The sequence below is a fragment of the Rhipicephalus microplus genome, chromosome 3 (assembly GCF_043290135.1).
Source record: "Rhipicephalus microplus isolate Deutch F79 chromosome 3, USDA_Rmic, whole genome shotgun sequence".
Taxonomy (NCBI): domain Eukaryota; kingdom Metazoa; phylum Arthropoda; class Arachnida; order Ixodida; family Ixodidae; genus Rhipicephalus; species Rhipicephalus microplus.
The window spans coordinates 26,880,143-26,891,116 of NC_134702.1; the positions used below are offsets into that span (position 1 = coordinate 26,880,143).

At 45.2% G+C, this 10,974-nt stretch overlaps 1 protein-coding gene across 1 annotated transcript; it reads right to left on the minus strand.

Annotated features, from left to right (window-relative positions):
• Window positions 1-825: 825 nt before the first annotated feature.
• Window positions 826-9,861, minus strand: LOC142802769 (scoloptoxin SSD20-like). Its single transcript, XM_075887804.1, has 4 exons — window positions 9,686-9,861; window positions 4,071-4,308; window positions 3,205-3,333; window positions 826-969 (listed from the first exon to the last, which is right to left on the minus strand). Exons 1-4 carry the CDS (start codon window positions 9,859-9,861, stop codon window positions 826-828), a joined length of 687 nt encoding a protein of 228 aa, XP_075743919.1.
• Between the last annotated feature and the right edge of the window lie 1,113 nt (window positions 9,862-10,974).

Genomic DNA, 10,974 nt, shown 5'->3' on the forward strand with positions numbered 1-10,974 from the left:
AGTGCAGGTCAGTTGCTCTCACCAACCACCAGGTGCGCTAAGGTCGATTGGGCCGCTGGGGTCTATGGAAGTGTCCGCTCTTGACTTCTTTGTTTCTCTATGGCTTAATGATCTTCCATAGTAGAGTGTCAAATACTCTAAATTGTTAAACACCTTTGCTAAACCTACAGCTTTAATAACTTAGTGTGGTTGTGACACCTTGTGGCTTGAGATATTTGCGTCATGAAATAGAGGAGCAATCCAACCCCAACGTATCGCTAAGGAGCGGGTACATGGCGGACGCAGAGAAAGGCGACAAGCGGCGGCGGAGTAGGAGAATTCTCGCCGTGACACCACATCACCGCGACTACAGATCGTGCCCAGCTACAGTCGGACTGAAGAAGTGCGCGGGCGTTAACTGACCCAGATTCAATATCTGGATCAGGACATTCTTATTAACGACGCTCTCCAGGAGTAATCTTTAGGAAAATCTGCGTAGAAGGATACCACTGTTCAGCAACGAATCTCCCGAGTAGCGGGATATTTCTCTCTCTGTAATTGTGTGTGGGAGAAAAAATACGTTTTCACATTCACAACAGTATTCAGAAAAAAGAATACGTTGCAACGAGAGAACCTAAAAGAAGTTCTTGCAAAAAGTCAGTGATATTTCTACGGGAAAACTGCGCAAAAAATGAAAAACGAGTCTACAAAGATCGACCACACACCGTGTTGTCTTATTTGCTTACTTTTTTTTCGCAATATTATTCGCAATAAAACCACACCAACAAGCTTAAGCCCAGATTCTTTTTTTTTTCGTCCATCATTGCTATAGCAGCTTAGTCTGGCTCATTCACCCGAGCGGCTGCCGTCGACATGCTTGGTGTCGTTTGGAGCGAGCAGAAGGCCGGTCTTTAAAACGGCAATGCCCGTTGCAGCAGATGCGATGGCCTTCTCCGTAACGCTGTAACGCAGTTTCCTAAGCAGGTGCGCCTGCGACAATCGCGGCTCGCGTTAGAAAGGTATGGTACACACACATTTGGCAAAACATTACTCTTGATGCCCCAAAGTTGGGCTAATTCGTATAGTTTCCCAATAACACTCTAAATACAACTATGGCTTTACATGGTCTATGGGGGGAAGGGGTAGTTTAACGCGTGGTGCTTTAGCCTACATGGGAATGAAGTGTAGCGTGTGGACTAGTCTAAGCTTTGTTCTATAGGCTGCGTTTAGAGACGTGCATCCGCTTTGTCGTAAGATGAAGTTCAGCAGTTCCCCTTTCTACTTTGACTTTCTAGGTTCACCAATACAAATCGGGTAACGAAGCTATCAATGACCCATTCTTTTATTCGAAACAAACTCTAAAAACACAACACTACATGAAGCCACAAGTGTGTTTGAAGCCCGTAAGCACGAATACAGGCAAATATGTGTACTGCCCATCTTTCCTGTGGTGGCTGCACGATCACAGCGCCAGAACTCCCTCTAAGCTGCTGTAGGAAGCTGTGTGGGCTAAGTGGTAGGGATTCATCTTGACAGCAAGTAAGATGCACAGGCGCGGTGTTTGTGTTGTCTAGTTGTTTCCCGCGTACCCTTGCCTTTCGTTATTTAACGACGTACATGGTCGGCCACATATAAGGTGAACACCTCGTTAGAATTGATGAACTCATAAAAGGTGACGTTTAGTGCATAATTCGGGCATTTATTACTGTATTTCTAGATAGCGTTGTTAAGCGTCATATAACGAACCCCTCCCTCGTGAAGTAGATTAAGGTTTAGTTTTACCGGCTTGAATAATGCGTTGTTCACATTCAGTGTGGTCGACCATGAACACACAAAAGCAAGTTTTCTGAACTTAAAATGTTCGCGAAAGGAATATTGTCACAGTAGCTGGCATTGCAAACTGTACAGTCACCACCATAATCGGGACTATTACGCCCTAATAGAGAAGAAATCCGCACTTCATTTGGAGGCAATGTCCCATAAACTTTTGCTAATAGGTGCACTCTAAATAAACATATGCAGTGTTAGTGGCCATGTTTGTTTTATTGTGCAGCTGCACGTCAACCTGTATTACAGGGGTAGCACCTTTCCGAGTGTTTACAAAACTTAATTGTGGTGCCAGGGGGAGTTCCTTCCGAGACCCGGAGCAATGTTATAGACTCGCTGAAATCTGTCTAAGGTGAAGGATTTTTCCAAACACAAATAGATCTCTGATTCTATGCATTTGTCGACTGCATATACGTCACACGGTATTTGAGGCTTTCATAAGAGCTGAGTGGACAAACGTGGTCAAGGGGCGGAAATAGTAATCCTCACAATGGCTTCCTACTTAAATCACTCTCTCTGTATATTTTTTTACTGTAGACAAACCGTTATCACAGAGAGCCATGTTTTCTAAAACGTGGTTCAATATCGCTGACTATCACAGCGTGCCAGCGTCATCATTACAAGATCATGCAACATATAGGTCAATTTAGTGACAAATCTACTGCAGCACATGGTCCGTAAATGACACAAGTGACACAAAAGAAACATGGCTAATGTGCGCAATGTCTCAGTGTGAATATGATTGATTGATGTGTGGGGTTTAATGTCCCAAAACCACCATATGATTATGAAAGACTCCGTAGTGGAGGGATCTAGAAGGGACCCAAATCTGAGCACACGGGCCAACAACATTTCCGCCTCCATCGGTAATGCAGCCGCCGCAGCCGGGATTCGATCCTGCGACGTGCGGGTCAGCAGCCGAGTACCTCAGCCGCTAGACCACCGCGGTGGGGCTTAGTATGAATATGTGAAGCCATAGCCTCTTAGATTTCCCTTGCCTGCCGGATGAGCGCGAAACGCCAGTCATCTATGGCGGCGCTACCTACGTTGGGGTAAGGGTCTTTGTACTTAGCCTCTGAGATCGGCAATTTTCGTGTTTGCTACTAATTTCAGAAGTTATGCCTTGTATTGTAGAAGTTGCTCAGTGAATGACAGCGTCACTTACGTAGTGTTAATTATAATTACGTTTTCGCCTTTTTAAAACTTTTTTACGTTATTTTTGTTGCATATAAGCTCCAAAAACGTAAACGTCTTTGAAGACACCCCTACTTAGGTGGCGCCGCCACCATAGTTTCGACAATGGCCGCTTTCCAAGTGACCGCCGATAATCTGGCAGGCAAGGGACATCTAGGAGGCTGTGGTGAAGCTTGACTTGAACCAGGCCATCACAGCGCATACCGGGTCAAAATGCGTCGACTTGTGCTCTGCGAACACCGCGTTGGGCGTGGTCGATCGAAACGTGGGCTGCACACGCGTGTCGTTCCACACGCAGTGAGGAAGAGCGTACATGCGAAGACACGTGATGAGCTGCAACAAAGAGACGCGGTGGTTAGGAAAATCAGTACCTCATAAAGACGCGGCTCAAGAGATGCGAACGTGTATTACCACGATCGGTTGCTCGAACATTGATGCGGAATATGATTTCTGGGGTTTTAAGTGCCGAAACAACAATGGGATCATGGCACGCCGAAGTGGGGGGGGGGCTATGGAAGTTTCAACCATCTGCAGTTCATTAACCTGCACCTAAGTCTGATCATACGGACCTCTAGCATTGCGTATCTACCGAAAGGTTTAAATGAACATAAAGTAATATGAATAAGAAAACTGGACATACGATAACCAATCTTCTATATTTCCTTCTATTTTCAACAATATCTCAACTTCCAACTAATATTCACTCTTTTCACTATTCTTTGGCTGCGGGAAAGTTCAGGTCTATGTTTATCCAAAATAACTCATCATGTATCCATGATAACTCAAATCAGACTATATGAGTCAGAACTTGAATCAGAACCATCGATGTAATGCCCATCTGATACTCGGAAGACTTTTTTTTTAATATTCAGGAAACCAGAAGGAAGCGCCTTAACAGAACTGTATGGAAAAGGAAGAAGACATTCACCCATGGCTCGTGAAGTTAATGAAGCTCTGCGTGATCCGACAAAGTGTCCACAGTCATACTAACCACTTAGCACCTGACGACGTGGTTGTTGTCATGAAAACGGTTACAGCCGCATAGTCACCGGTTAGTCACCGGTTTTCACCTGTGCCACGGCAGAGATGGCGGGAAGTCCTCCGCTGCCGCCGAAGACACCCACCAGCGGAGAAGGCGTGGCACCTGCGGTTATGACGGTGGGTACCATGGACGTCATGGGCCGCTTGCCGGGGGCCAGCTTGTTCGCCAGCGACGGGTCCAGGCCGAAGGGCTTTCCGGTCTTGGCGAAGGCGTCCATGTAATTGTTGAGCAGGAGACCCGAAGTGGTCTCGAAGCCGCTTCCGAAACTGTGTCAACGAGTCATGCAGAGAGCGCAGTCGGTGAGGCCTGCTTTATGGCCTCAAAGCCTAAAAACGCAAACTGTTCATTGGCATCACCACGAGTGATGCGAAAATCATCGTGTGATGACGTCATCGTGTCGCGTCATCATGACACCCCAAACCATCGAAAGTTTTGACATCATAGTGACGTCACCATGATGCGACCATGGCGTCACCTGACGTCATGACCTGACGTCTCGCTTGGTCAAGGATGGCCTGATCACGGAGGCACTGTGAAACAACTTGAAGTGCAGGATGACTGAAGGGAGAGCGGAGATGCATCAGCACATTCGACTGAGGAAAACAAATCTAAGATGGCATTAGCCTTGGAGCGTGAGGAACCCTGCGACATTTCCTTGCACAAGGCACAGAGCAACGCAGGCAATTGCACCACGTATCGTTTATGCAGTTTATTTTATGATGTTTGCTGTCAAATGTATTACATGCAAGAGCAGAAAAACGTTCACCGATAAATACGATAACACCTAATGCGAATTCTGGGAGCACCTTCTTCTTTAGACAAGACCAAATGCATTAGAAGTTTGGCTTTCCACAAGGTATTGACTACGCAATTCAATTTTTTTTCAGGGAAGAACCGCACCCACTGCGTTATTATTTATTCATTTATTTATTTGTTTATTTATTTTATCATAGTACCCACAGCGTGCAAGGGCATTACAGTGGGGGGGGGGGATACAAAATGCAACACTGAATACAGATGCTCCCACTTCTACAACACAATAATAACGCAATTCATTGTGAACTATACGTAGCGGCACGTAGGAGTAGACAATACAAAGCAGCTTTAAAATGCCGTTTCGTCCCTACACATCCTTGCGAGTACACTATACTCTAAACCCAGAAGTAATCTTGAAAGTACTTCATGTGAAGTAACCTCTGCTACTTCAGAGGGTAACCTATTCCACCGCGCTATCGTCCTGGGAAAAATGACATTTAAAATGCGTCAGTGTGGCAGCTTATTTCCCTTATCTTATTGGCATTATCTAGTCGCTGTGAAACGTAGTCCGGTTTGCAAAGGTATCGTGAGGGGCCCATACCTGTACGGCTATGAAATATGTTGTGAAAAAGTTTCAACCTCGGATATTCCCTTCGCTTGTCTAGAAGTTCCCAACCAAGCTTTTCTTTTGCTTTTGAAACACTGAAATTTCTGGTAAAATCAGAGCAGACAAACCGAACAGCCATGTTTTGAATTCTTTTTAAATTGGACACATCACATGCCTTACACGGATTCCACACAGCACAAGCGTAATCTAAGACAGATCGAGTGTTAGTCATTTATAGTTGATTCTTGGCCTCAAGTGCTAACTTACTTGTGTTTCTGCGCAGGAAACCTAACACACGTGCTGCATTGCTTGTGACTTGATTGATGTGATGGCTCCAGGAAAGGTCCGGTGTAAAATGTACGCCGAGATGATTGCGTTTACAAACTGTTAGCAGCCTGGTTGAACTTAAAGTGTAAAATGAGTCATGTTGGAACACATGTGCACTAGTTTTTTTTTTGCATTAATGAACATGCGCCACTTTCCACACCATTCAGAAACTGTGTCAAGATCGTTTTGAAGAGTAGTAGTAGTGCAATCATGGGAGCTATGTATAAGCCTGTACAAAGCACAGTCATCAGCAAATATTTTGATATGTGATGAAATACCGGAACAAATGTCATTTATGTAGATGAGGAACAATAGCGAACCCAAGACTGACCCTTGAGGCACTCCAGAGGACACGTCAACTTCCTGGGATGACTTACTATTGATAACAACCTTTTGTCTCCTTAAATTTAAATGCTCGCTTATTCAGTTCACAACCATATCGTTCACTTTATACATTTTTAGTTTTATATGCGAAGCATTTCTTAGCGAACTTCGACGACTTTGAGCGTATCTATCTAACTATCTATCTAGCCGCCTACGACTTTCAGCTCTCGTGGCTTCTTCGATAATGGTATCGATACCAAACTTGGTATGGCATAACATTACTGTATGAAGAACATACTTGACTAGTAATAACATGAATATCATGTCACATATTTCATGAATGTCGTGATTTACATTTCTTGGTCCTGCAGCTCTTGCGGTGGTTTCGCTCGCGTAGCATGTTGCCAGACCGGTATGTTATGAGATGATTGCATGGTGAACACAAGCGACAAACCCTAACATGAAATTCATGACATGCATGTCATTTAACAACATGACTACGTTCCACTCTCATGATGCGCTCACGGCCGTTTCGCTAGTGCCACATATACGAAAGTTCGTATTACGGTACGTGAATGAATGACGAAGGTATGTGACTGGTGCAAACATGATACTCATGAGATGCGTGTCGTGTATTAACATGACTACATGCTATGCTCATGATGCGCTCGCGGCCGTGTCGCTAGCTTCACATGTACCAAACTCGGTATTACGCGACTCCAATAGATGACGAAGGTATGTGACTGGTGCAAACGTGATACTCATGAGATGCGTGTCATGTGAGAACATGACTACGCCAATACATTTTGACAAGATGCTGTGGGCGTGCTCGCCAACGTTCATTTCGTCGCGTCACGGCGGCGTTGCCACGCCTGGCGCCGGTCCTGCCATATACTCGCAGGCGCGCGACGCGCACGGTCGCTTTGACGCATGCTCATTTCAGCGCGTCCGGCGTCCCTCCGTAACGAAAAGTGGGAGACGCAGTGTTGTCTGGGTAACGCATCGGCGCTAAATTCAGCATGTTGCATTTCGCGCCGGTTGCCGGCGGACGCTGGTCGCGCCTCGCGTCAGACTATAGAGTGCTCGCGTTTTACTAACGCAGCGTCGCTGTGCCCAGCGTGCGCGCGCGTTAACGCTACAGTGGAGTATATTGGGCCCTTCGTGATGCGCTCGCGGCCGTTTTGCTCGCTCCACATATACCAAATTCGGTGTAACGTGACGTGAAGGGATGGCGAAATATATGACTGGTGCAAACATGGTAATCCTGACACGCGTGTCCTGTAAGAACATGACAACATACGATGCTGATAGCGTGCTCGGGGCCGTTTCGCTTGATCCACATGTACTAAATTTGGTATCACGCTACGTGAATAGATGTCGAAGGGAAACGACAGATCCAAACATAATGATCATGACACTGAATCATGGACGACATCATTCACCTCCACCTCATAATGGTGTGCTGATTTTAAACTGACATATCAAGGTTTCTTATTCTTGATTCGCATGTCATTGATTCCCACTGTAGGTGGGATCTGCGTATTTTTTAAATCAATAAAGAGTGGGTTACGACGTCAAATGTTTTTTTTTTAATCTAGGAACAAGCAGTCAACAGAGAAACCTTTATCTAAAGCAGAGGAGAAGTCGTGTGTCACTTCAAGTAACTGTGTTGTGCAGGAAAAAGGACTACAAAAGCCGTGCTGCTGAGGATTACATAAAGAATTGATTTGATTGAGTGATATGTGGGGTATTACGTCCCAAAACCACCATTTGATTATGAGAGACGCCGTAGTGGAGGGCTCCGGCAGATTAAGTATATACGTGTTTATATGAGTCAATATATTGGTATATATATTATATTCACATTATATTATATTCATGTATTGTATACGTTACTGACGATCAAGGCAACGGCAACAGCGACGATGACGATGCTCAACGCAGGAGCGGGCCCCTGCATGAGAGATGTGCTTTAAAACAAGGTAGCAATTAAATGGACACTCTCAGCAGATTTCTGCCGTCGGCGGCACCACTTGTCGACGCCGTGGGTCTCCGCCATCATTCCCCATATATATATATAGGGGACGATGGAATATATATTGCGACATGCGGAATCGAACGTGTGACCTCCCGCTCCGTAGCGCACGACGTTAAGCACTGAGCCACAAAAGCACATGTCTTCAATCGTAGTAGCAGCAGGCTATTTATATATAAACTGTTTACTGCTGCCAGTTTGCCGATCTCGGGGGGGGGGGGGTGAGGATATCAGAGTGTTTTTAATTTTTCCAGCGAGGTAGCGCGAAGGGAGCTCTCGGTGGCCCGCTCGTGTACTTTGCCATACAGCACGTATAGCCCCTCCCTCCCCGCCCCCTCCGCCCCGCCCGTGCGCTTATCTTCTGGTGGTGGAGAATTGTGCATCTTCGACTTCTACAGCAACGATTGTGTTGTATTTACAGGGCGGACTAAGGTCACTTCACTCGCTGCACTGTCTCCATTGTGACAAGAGCCCGTCTTTCAAACACAGCGAAGTAACAAGTGTGACATTAGTTCATCGTATATGTGTATACTTGTGCGTAGGCGTTTTGTGCGTCATTTGAGTTTGAGCAAGGAGTTAAGCATTCGGCTGTGAACAATCTTAGCTTGCGCTCGTTTTATGAGTGTCCTTTTTGTTCGTTCTTTCGTCTTGAGCAACGCACTGCACGTATCCATGTGGTTGCAGTTCCTCGCGTGACATTCCAGTTTGTTGCTATCGCATTCACGGTTTTACTCTCGTGGCTAACTTTAATTTTTTTTCAGCAAGTAACCATCTTTATGTTAGACAATGTAAGAAATAAGCTCATAATGAATGTAGTTACATGAGACTCAATGTTGGTACATTGATTGATATGTGGGGTTTAACGTCCCAAAACCACCATTTGGTTATGAGAGACGCCATAGTGGAGGGCTCCGGAAATTTCGACCCCCTGGGGTTCTTTAACCTGCACCCAAATCTGAGCACATGGACCTACATTTCCGCCTCCATCGGAAATGCAGCCACCACAGTCGGGATTCGATCCCGCGACCTGCAGGTCAGCAGCTGAGTGCCTTAGCCACTAGACCACCGCGGAGGGGCTCAATGTTGTTACAGGGCTCCTTAAAAATAAGAGTTAACATTAGGCTATTGTTTTCTAGGGCCGATGAAATGGCTTCATGTATTAAAGATTTAAAATAAGTGTAACTTCGCTATCTTGTTAGGTTTTAGTCATTTTGGTGTTGAAATTCGGCTGATATGGTATTGATTCGTCTTTTCAAACATTTCAAAGCATCTCAATAAGCAGAAAAGACTGCACGAGCACTACTTTCTCGGCCATTTGTTAGCATTCCTTTTTTAAGCTGCTTAAATTTTTTTTCTAAATGTGAATATATAATGACTGGCCGAATCTAGGTTGTACGTACAAAACGGATTTAAAGAATGCAGCTTCAAGAGAAAAGAAAACTGCGATTCTCATGCATTTTATGCCGACGAGCTACAGGTTAGGTTAGATTTGGTTAAGTGAGTCAGAAGCGTGAGAGTCAAAAGCGTACATTTGTTCTCGATCCCTCTACTTTTTTCTAACAGTGCGCTTTATGTTGCTACGCAATCAACTCACATTCCATTCAGCCCGGACGTGATGGACACCGCATCGCCACTGGGCGCCACAATGGTCAGCTGCGCGCCACCAAAGTCCTCCTCGGGGGAATGCTTGATGCCGTAGCTTTGCGCCGATGCCAGGGGCTTCGTCTTGTCGCGGTTTTGATCGGCGAATCCGATCGCTTCAGTCACCATGTCGGCCTGCTTCTGTAATACCGAGACATGTAAGGCCTTTGTTAGCTATGCTTACTGTAAAACTCGTATGATCCCGTACGCATTTGCCTATAATGAATGGAAGGAGAAAGCTAATAGTATTAGCAGTAGCAGCAGTAACGGTACTATTACTAGCAGCAGCAGCAGCAGCAGCAGTAGTAGTAGTAGTAGTAGTAGTAGTAGTAGTATTAGTAGTAGTAGTAGTAATAGTAGTAGTAGTAGTAGTAGTAGTAGTAGTAGTAGTAGTAGTTCTTGTAGCAGTAGTGGTGGCAGTAATAGCTGTTGTGGTGGTGGTGGTAGCCGTGATAGTTGTGGAAGTAGTTGTGGTGGTGGAAGTAGTAGTGGCAAAATTCAGATATCTGACTGGTCATTGTCATTGTCATTGCTATCACGGCTATTTAATCAGCTTGCCCGGTGCATTGCAAGTGCAGGTATATTATTACTTGATTGATTGATTGATTAATTGATTGATTGATTGATTGATCGAGTGTTTAAGACTACATACTCATACTTTTTACGTCTTCATCGTCTCCAAGCTCCGGTCTCCTTGCCAAAGCGAATTTCAAATCCTCTACAAAGCTTTGAAAAAGAAAGGAAGGAAGAGTGTAACAGAATCGAAAGTTGGGCTAGTGTGTCAGCACAGGCACTAAAGAAATATTTTACGATCACTCATAAAGTCGATCTCATCGGATCGGAAAGACTATCCACCTCGACGGGCAGGTCATGCCAACTCTCCTCAAATTTTCAATTTCGCATGTGTATACACACACACACACACACACACACACACACACACGCACGCACGCACGCACACACACACACACACACACACACACACACACACACACACACACACACACGACCAAACATACTTAATGTATAGTTGAACCCCTCTCCTCCCCACCAAAAAGTTTCCAAAAATTAACAAGGGGGGACTCTGGTGCTGCGATCGTTCAGCGACCGTGGGCATAATAGGTAGTATACGGATTTGCCTAGTCTTCGTACTTGCAGGTGGCGAATTGTACTTGCGGTTTTGTTTATTGCTGTGTTTAAGTTTCGTTTCAAAAGAAAAAAGGAACCCTTTCGAACTTTGTG